The 7,840-nt window shown below is 33.1% G+C and overlaps 2 protein-coding genes across 3 annotated transcripts; one reads left to right on the top strand and one right to left on the bottom strand.

Moving 5' to 3' along the window:
• The first annotated feature begins 2,063 nt into the window (after positions 1–2,063).
• Positions 2,064–5,056, top strand: LOC106765720. 2 transcript variants are annotated; one of them, XM_022784063.1, is made up of 4 exons: positions 2,064–2,331; positions 2,452–2,610; positions 3,163–3,411; positions 4,452–5,056. In XM_022784063.1, exons 1-4 carry the CDS (start codon positions 2,248–2,250, stop codon positions 4,800–4,802), a joined length of 843 nt encoding a protein of 280 aa, XP_022639784.1. In that variant the 5' UTR covers positions 2,064–2,247; the 3' UTR covers positions 4,803–5,056. The 2 variants fall into 2 exon arrangements, with proteins under 2 accessions (XP_022639784.1, XP_014505913.1); XM_014650427.2 differs by having other exon boundaries at positions 2,068–2,331; positions 4,536–5,056.
• Positions 5,057–5,485: 429 nt separating this feature from the next.
• On the bottom strand, positions 5,486–7,324 carry LOC106767328 (CASP-like protein 1D1). Its single transcript, XM_014652191.2, has 3 exons — positions 7,022–7,324; positions 6,052–6,178; positions 5,486–5,931 (listed from the first exon to the last, which is right to left on the bottom strand). Exons 1-3 carry the CDS (start codon positions 7,237–7,239, stop codon positions 5,707–5,709), a joined length of 570 nt encoding a protein of 189 aa, XP_014507677.1. The 5' UTR covers positions 7,240–7,324; the 3' UTR covers positions 5,486–5,706.
• Between the last annotated feature and the right edge of the window lie 516 nt (positions 7,325–7,840).

Raw genomic sequence — 7,840 nt, 5'->3', positions numbered from 1 at the left:
GTATATATAGAAAAACTCTCTTAGAAAATATATTTGTCAATACAAAGTTTATCTTGAAAGATTGTTACAAATAATTTTCTTTTTCAAATACTTAGATGATGCAAGAGTAAGAGAATTTGGAAGCACGTATACACTTATGATTCTTGTTGTATAGTCTTCTTTATATGGGCAATTTTAAAAAAAATATTAATTACTAAAAAACATAGACTTTTATATAAAATTATAACATTTTTGTATGAAATCAAATGTTATATTGTTTTTAGATAAACAATTTTACTGCTTATACGGATTATGCAAATACAATACATTGAAGAAACATTTCTAAAATGTTTTTCTAAATCAGTGTAGAGTATTTGAATAAAATATTTATCTTTTATGTATTACAAATATGAAGAGAAACAACACAACAGAAAAGAAAAAAATAGTACTATTCTTGTATTTAAAACTAAAACATGATATGTTCATTATAGTGTATAACAAGGTCTGGACATATGTTGTTGGTTTATTTACTATATTTTGTTTATTATGCCGTTTAGAATAGTGTACTGCGTTTAATATTGTTTCACTTATATTGTGTTTATGCATAAATGATCATTTTTATAGATACTAGTTCGTTAAATTTTAAAATAAAGGGTTTTTAAAGAGTATTCACTTTGACAACTTTTTCTAATTTGGTTTTTTGTTTTTCTAAATCTTTTCCATTAGTTCCTTTAATTTCTTAACTAATCATTCATGTTTCTTTCTTTAATGTCTTAGACAATTGTTCTGTCTTTTGATTTCTTGAAACCGTTCATATTTTTCCTCTTTCATTCATATTACACACACACACATTTTGGAAACCAAAAGAGTTTTTTAATTAATGGCATATATATATATATATATATATATATATATATATATATTCCCTTATTTCTTTTTATAATTTCAAATTAAAAAATAACTTTCTTTGGAAACCAAAAGTGTTTTTTAATTAATGGCATGGGAACTTTCTTTGAGAAATGTCGATCATGTCAAGTGTCAAGTAGAATTAATACTAATTGATATTAATCTGTAATGTAATATAAAAATATATTCGTATTTTTAATTCTTTTTAATATATTTATAAGCAAATATTAATATTTATACATGAAAAACATGTTTATTATATACTTAAATTCATATAAATTATATTTATGTTTGTGCCACACGTGCCATGTTTTTTCTATGTGTTTTGTATTTTGTATAGATTAGAGCAGACACAAAACTACAAAATAGAACGGGCTTGAGGAGATATGCAAGGCCCAAACAAAACTGCAACACAGGGACGGCCCTGAAGGGCCCAGCTCCACGCTACCGTCATAACTCTTCCCTTATAAAAAAATTCATTTAATATCATTTACGTCAACGGCTTTGGTAGGTTTATGATTCATCAATTTTTTAAGCTTGATTATGTACTCAGAAATTTGAAGAACCTAACTTTAATGATCTTTACATTTAGAAATAAATTGAATTTCAATTATTGATTGAAAGAGTGCTTTAAAAGAAACATAACTTTCAAGCAATTTATGAAGAGATAAGATATGAGGTAGAGACCCACATCACCAAAACAACACATGGATGTTCCTCCACGCTTCTTCTTTCACAGAATCAAACTCATGCTTATTTTGTTTTTATTTTTTCAATAATAACCAATTTTGATGAAAGTAAGCATAGTTTTATTCATCAACTGTAAATTTTAAACTTACATTATTTTTTATAGTTGTGTGAATTTAGATTGAATTTATAAACAACCAACAGATACTGAATTTTGAACCGTAATAATTATCGTACATATGTAAGTAAAATGAGTACAAAGAAATATCAAAGTTTAGAACACACTCAAATTGTATTAAAAGAACCAACTTTAACGAGGATGCATGAAGATTCCTTGAAGGAAAGAAACTTGAACACGTAATTTATTTTCAACTGTCTCACTAATCATAAAAAAGAAATATTAATACCACTTTTGCTTTAACACGCCATTTTTTTTTTTAACAAATTTAATACAGTGGCAAAGGACATGAATTAAAAAACAGAGAAAAAAAAAAAAAAACTCAAATAGATCAGAGAAGCGGTGCGGTGCGGTGGATTCCTTCTCGCCAGTGATAGGTGTTGGTTGAAATTGGACAAAGGATGTCATTTCCCTTTTTGTCCTTTTCATTGTTCCATTAAATCAACACTGCAATCCTCGAATGAACATAACACTGTTCATTCTATTTGCTATTTCAAATGCACAAAGGAAAATCAGATTCTGTCTCCATCTTCAGTTCCCTTCCTGAAGATGTTGTCCTCAAGATTGCTTCGCTGCTTCAGGTTCCCTTTTAAATTTTTTTATTCTGATCACCAATTTCGATTCTCCTTAGATAGGAAAGCTTCGATTCTACTTGACCCTTTTGTTTCGTTTTCAATTTGGTACAAAAAAAACCAAAAAAGGTGCGGGATTTGTGTGCCTTAGGTTGTTGTTCGAGGTTTTGGAGGGAACTCTGCTTCTCGGATTGCATTTGGGAGTCTCTTGTCAGAAACAGATGGCCCTTACTCTCTTCCTTCCATTTCCCTTCCTCTTCTACTCTCACTCATTCTCCCAGTTTCAAGGTATTCACTGATTCTCCCTTTTTTAGAGGAACACCCTATTTGTTTTTCAACCTTAATTGATCAAAGTTTGATACTTCTCTTTATTAGTTTCTGAATTGGGAACTCTGGGTATCGAAGCCTTAAATTTGTTATTTATTTTTTCTGCGTTAAACTTTTTTGTTAACTTCGTTGGAAAGAACTTTGTCCCCTGCGATTGAATTGAGTAAATAGAACATGCATCAGTAACGTAAAAGAGAAAAAAAACACCATCAACGAAATACAAATTGCCAGGAACTGTACTTCTATTGATATTTGCTAGATATTTGCTAGTTACCTTAGAAGGTATCATAGCATGATGTGTTGGAAGTCCTACAGCGAATAGTGATACCAATTTATAATAAGGTACAAGCCGGTTTTGTAGGGTTTCAGCTAGGCTTAAAACCCACTTTCATGGTGTAAAAGCCTTTTACATTGTCACCCTAGAAATTAAACTCCACCGAGTCATGGTTACATGGTGCTGATGAATTGATTCTTGGATGTGTGATAATTTTTTGTTTGGAAATTGGGTTGCAGAAGTGGAGGAAATTGTACTCGGATAGGCACTTGGAATTGGGAGTGAGAGCAAGGTCTGTTGTGAAGTTTGTGGAAGCTTGCTCACCTTCTGAATCACTTGAGGTTGGGGACCATCTGAAAGCTGTTGACACCCTGATTGGTACGAGCTTTGGGTTTGAAGACGTGCAAAGGTTCTTGTTCGACCCTCAAATGAATGTGCTGATTAACTTGGTTGGGGTACACTATTGCCTCACAACTCTTGGGATTCGGGTATTTCCATTCTTTGACACCCTATTTTGGTTTGCTTCGTGGGTCATGCTGACTAGTATCCAAGTTAAGGAATAAAAAATGAGGGGTTTGTTTGGACAGCCTTCCCCATAAAGGTTTCTATGAGAGAAAAATAAGAAGAAAAATTGAAATAAATTTCTCCATAAATTAAATTAGTTTACATGTTAGCTAATTTGCACAAACTCTCATATGTTCTCTAACTTTTTAATTTTTGCATAAGTTAATTTTAATTTATAGAAAGACTTGTTTCTTTTTCTCTTTCTATTTTTTTTCTTCTAAAAGCATTTATGAAGATGTTTGTCCAAATAGATACTAGAAAGCTTTGATTGCAAGCTACATTGGATGAGTACTTTTACTATGCACGGGTTTATCAAACTGCACCTTTGGCATATTGGCAATGGTATATATGGTACTTTTATTCGATGCAAGGGTGCAATTAGAAAACAAGAGTAAATATGGTTTGACATTTGCCAAATGTGAATCTGAACAACTGTTTGATTGCATCAGTTGAGTTTATTCAAGTTTATCTAATGTAAACATCGTTGCAAAATTTATTGTGCCTGTTTAATTCATCACATTTAATTAAGACCGTTAGTTATTGTTTCCTTAAAGCTTCAATTTTTTCGTGCCTATTCATAATCTTTGGTCAATCAAATAAAATATCTCTTTATCAGTTTAATGCAGGGTCGTAATATGAAACAATGATTAGGAAAATAATCCGTGATACATGCTCAAAATTCCCTGCGTGTGCATTTGCTGCATTGTTCCCAAGTTTGCATCTTTAAAACCTTTAGAAATAAGTGGTGTCTTTTCATCCCTTACCTGTTTCTTTTTCCTTTAAATTCCATTCCTATTCTTTATTCTTTGATCCTTCCTTAGAGAAATAAACAGGATAAAAGTGAACCATGATCTGTAATATATATTTTCCCACCTCTCCCAAGAAGGCTTTTACCCTTGAATTTGTTATATATAAGATAGTGCAATGCATAGAACATTTAATTGAATTGATGCCTGCTTCGTAGGTATATGAACTTCGTTCGTGCGAACCCTTTTGGAGTCTTGACCAGAGTAGTATGTATTTAATATGTAAGTGTCTTCAATGGCAGGGTGATAATCTTGTAGAAACTCTTCGGACTCATGAGATCTCAGATCGGCGTGTCTGTGTGAAGTGGTGGAAAGTTGGTAGATGGTTCTATGGCTTCCGTATGAGGGATGAAACACATTCTCGGTGGGTTTCTTTGGCAGATTTGGCAGCAGAAGATGATGAGCATGTTTTGGGAGTGCTTCGCAGAGGTACTATTCATGAGGTTTTACGTGTTCAAATCTCTGTGATTGGTCGTAAATCAGCACATTGGTCGCACAGATTGGAATAGAAAGTTATAGGGAGATCACATAAGGCAGTGATAGCTATCAGTAATTCAGTTTCATTGTGTATAGTTTGTTTTCAAACTCTGTTGTCGTAATATATACAAAGAATGTCATCAAAGATAATACAATAACAAGTTCATAATGCTTATTGGCATATTTGAACTCCCAATCTTGTTGTATATAACTATGAATTCACAAACTTGATTTATGGCAGCTCCATATAAAATAAATAAATAAAAAAGGCTTGAAGGTTTGTTTACGTTACTTGTTGCTGATTTAGTAGTTTTGTTGTTGTATACAGATACTGCAAATTAGACCTTTCATTTCACGTGAGTTATTCTCAAGCTGATTGTGATAACTGACCACAAAACGGGTCCTCTTTACTGCTTGGATATAACCTTCATGCACCGTTAACATTTTCTCTTTATTCTTGGTGATTGGATTTTAGTTAGTATCCTTTCAAAGTATTAGAAGATAAACAGAATTGGTAGTGTTTTATTCGTTGTAGAAAATGCTATAGCTTGCATAGGGAAAATGCTCGTTTTGTGGTTGAGAAGTGTTAATCGTTAGTACTTGCAGCATTGGCTTCTAATTCCAATGATTTTACTCATTTATAACTCGAATGTAATTAAAGTATTTAACGCATCAATAACATGACATTCTATTTGTATTTTTGTGGGAGTATATATAATGAAAAATTTGAAATCATTTATAGCACGAATCTCATGTAAAGTAATACAACCGAGTCTTCAAGGGGAAACACTGATTTACAAAATAATCAACACAACCGAAGCAATACATCAAGTCATCTACACACTCTGAACAATTTCCGAGCACACTAACTTTATAAACAATGATAAATGAAGACGTGAATAGATACGCAGAATGCACGATACATGTTCTTTCCATCTACTTGGGAACTCGACTATGAAGGCTGTAAGCTGAAATCCAAATGAGCAAGACTGTCACAATGCTTCCAAACAAAGCCACTGCTACGGAGGCACCGACATGTCTACAGAACTTATCATAAACATTGCAAATTTTGTTCCAGTTGACATGCTTGTTTCCCTTCAAACCCACATATGCTACACCCCCGGCTGTGCCTGTTGCTGAGGCTATTATCCCCAATATAAGCTGCAAAGAAGCATGGTCATTCAATCATTTGTTATGCTTTTGATATATAAATGAAAGCAAGCAAGTTGAAGAAAAGAGGAATTGCAAAGATGAAGAAAAATGGTTTATTGGATTAATTACCGCATCCCATAAGATAAAGTAGAGGAGCAACTTTGCTTTAAGTGCTGGATTTTTAATGGCATAGAGTGATGCAAGAGTTGTAATGATACTGTAAAGGCCTGCAACGGACAAAGCAGCCACAAAGTATCTGCATGTATGTACACATTACGTGTCAAAGGGAAGCTCCATAATAGCAAGTGGTATTAAGAAGACTTGTTTGAAAAAAAAGTATCCGTGAGAATAAGGCATCATGTACTAATAAATAAGCTGATATTGTATATGCAGATGGAAGACTTTTTGATTTATAAATACAATAAAAGAATGCCTAAAGATCATGACATCAGGATATTAGAACAGAGGTAAAACAATAAACATGCATCATGGACGACTTTGACTCATCCTTATTATGGCTTGGAACTCGTCTAATTTTAGGTGCTACATTAAGTAACAAAACGAGTACAAAAAACTAAGATTAAGCATGAACAGCCAAAGCTTACGAAGCACGACGGCAGTTTAAAAATTCCATGCTTGTTCACATAGAAAAATACCAATTTCCTCCCTTGGAAGCACTTTGTCATATGGTGATATCAAAAAGTAGATAAAATTCCCCACCAACCATTTCTCATCGAATAGTAATATATGTAACACTGAAGAAAATGAACAAGTTCGTCCGAAAAGGTTTTCTGACAATACTTTTGTTTGGAAATACTATGAAAAACAGAAAGAAAGCAGAACCCTAAAATGGGACAAAAATAATACATAGTTGCTTCTTCCTTTGAAACCCCATGTAATGGCTGAAACATTGGAACCTGTATGTCCTTTTGTCGTTTACATCTAATTAAGGAAGGTAGAAGGATCCCTTATCTGGGTTTACCAATTTCTGGCTAGAAACATAAACACAAACCTGGATACCCCTACATTATTTAACTCTCATAAAGTTAAGGACTTTATTTTTTATCACATATAAGGAAAGGTTGATGAGCTAACTTACACAAAGGCTGGTGAGTATCTGAACTTGGCTGGCCGTGGCAGGGGAATATATTTAGTTTCATTGCCAGTGACAATCACCACAACAGACACCAACGATGCTGCAAACAACAAAAACCTTAGGATGACATCAAACTTAAATAAATCAACACCAGCTGGTGCTTGAGCTGATGAAGTTGGTCTGCTGTATTCGGTGTCTACAGGTTTGTCTGTAGAAGCCATGTTGGTTTGCAATGTAGCTTGCTAACTTGGTTTTTTTGATAAGGATATGGTTGAACAATGATATTGTGCAGATATATATAGATGGATAGGGACTCGAGGAAAAGGCAATGAAAGCAGAAAAGTTTAGAAACAATGAGTTGGAGTTTCCTGCACGTTAGAGTTGGTTTGAACAGTTGCTTGTTAGTTGGTGTGTTAGGATATTTTATATATGTGGGAAATCTCAAGCTTTTCATATGGAAAATCAATATCAGAATGTACACTTTGTTTGAAACTACAGATATTTCGGGTTGGCAGCTAAATAACTTGCTTATTGTAATCTTAGATTCTGACTTTGTTTGTATTATTATATGTTGATTTGTCCACACTGCACAGACAATTTGAGTGTTACATCTATGACCACTTGGTTGGTAATTTCTGGTTGGAGGATAAGAACTAATTGTCTTAAGTGACATCATGAAGAACATGTACAAACCAATCATTTTGGTTTCACCCAATCATGATTTCAACAAGTTTCCAGAATCAAAGTTTGATTTCACCCTCATTACTATAGAATTAATAGACGATTATTATGCTAATTGATTTTGAGACAAACACTTTTACA

This window comes from Vigna radiata, chromosome 7, assembly GCF_000741045.1.
Source record: "Vigna radiata var. radiata cultivar VC1973A chromosome 7, Vradiata_ver6, whole genome shotgun sequence".
NCBI classification, from domain to species: domain Eukaryota; kingdom Viridiplantae; phylum Streptophyta; class Magnoliopsida; order Fabales; family Fabaceae; genus Vigna; species Vigna radiata.
Note: the sequence above shows the minus strand (reverse complement) of the source record. Positions and strands in the feature narration are given on the sequence as shown.

Excerpts from the sequence above, each read along its gene's own strand:
- LOC106767328 (XM_014652191.2), bottom strand. The coding sequence starts at position 7,239 with ATGGCTTCTACAGACAAACCTGTAGACACCGAATACAGCAGACCAACT. Across the intron at positions 6,179-7,021 it reads AGATACTCACCAGCCTTTGT|ATACTTTGTGGCTGCTTTGT; the intron begins GTAAGTTAGCTC and ends ACATACATGCAG. Across the intron at positions 5,932-6,051 it reads ACTTTATCTTATGGGATGCG|CTTATATTGGGGATAATAGC; the intron begins GTAATTAATCCA and ends GCTTCTTTGCAG.
- LOC106765720 (XM_022784063.1), top strand. The coding sequence starts at position 2,248 with ATGCACAAAGGAAAATCAGATTCTGTCTCCATCTTCAGTTCCCTTCCT. Across the intron at positions 2,332-2,451 it reads AGATTGCTTCGCTGCTTCAG|GTGCGGGATTTGTGTGCCTT; the intron begins GTTCCCTTTTAA and ends AAACCAAAAAAG. Across the intron at positions 3,412-4,451 it reads TCACAACTCTTGGGATTCGG|GTATATGAACTTCGTTCGTG; the intron begins GTATTTCCATTC and ends CCTGCTTCGTAG.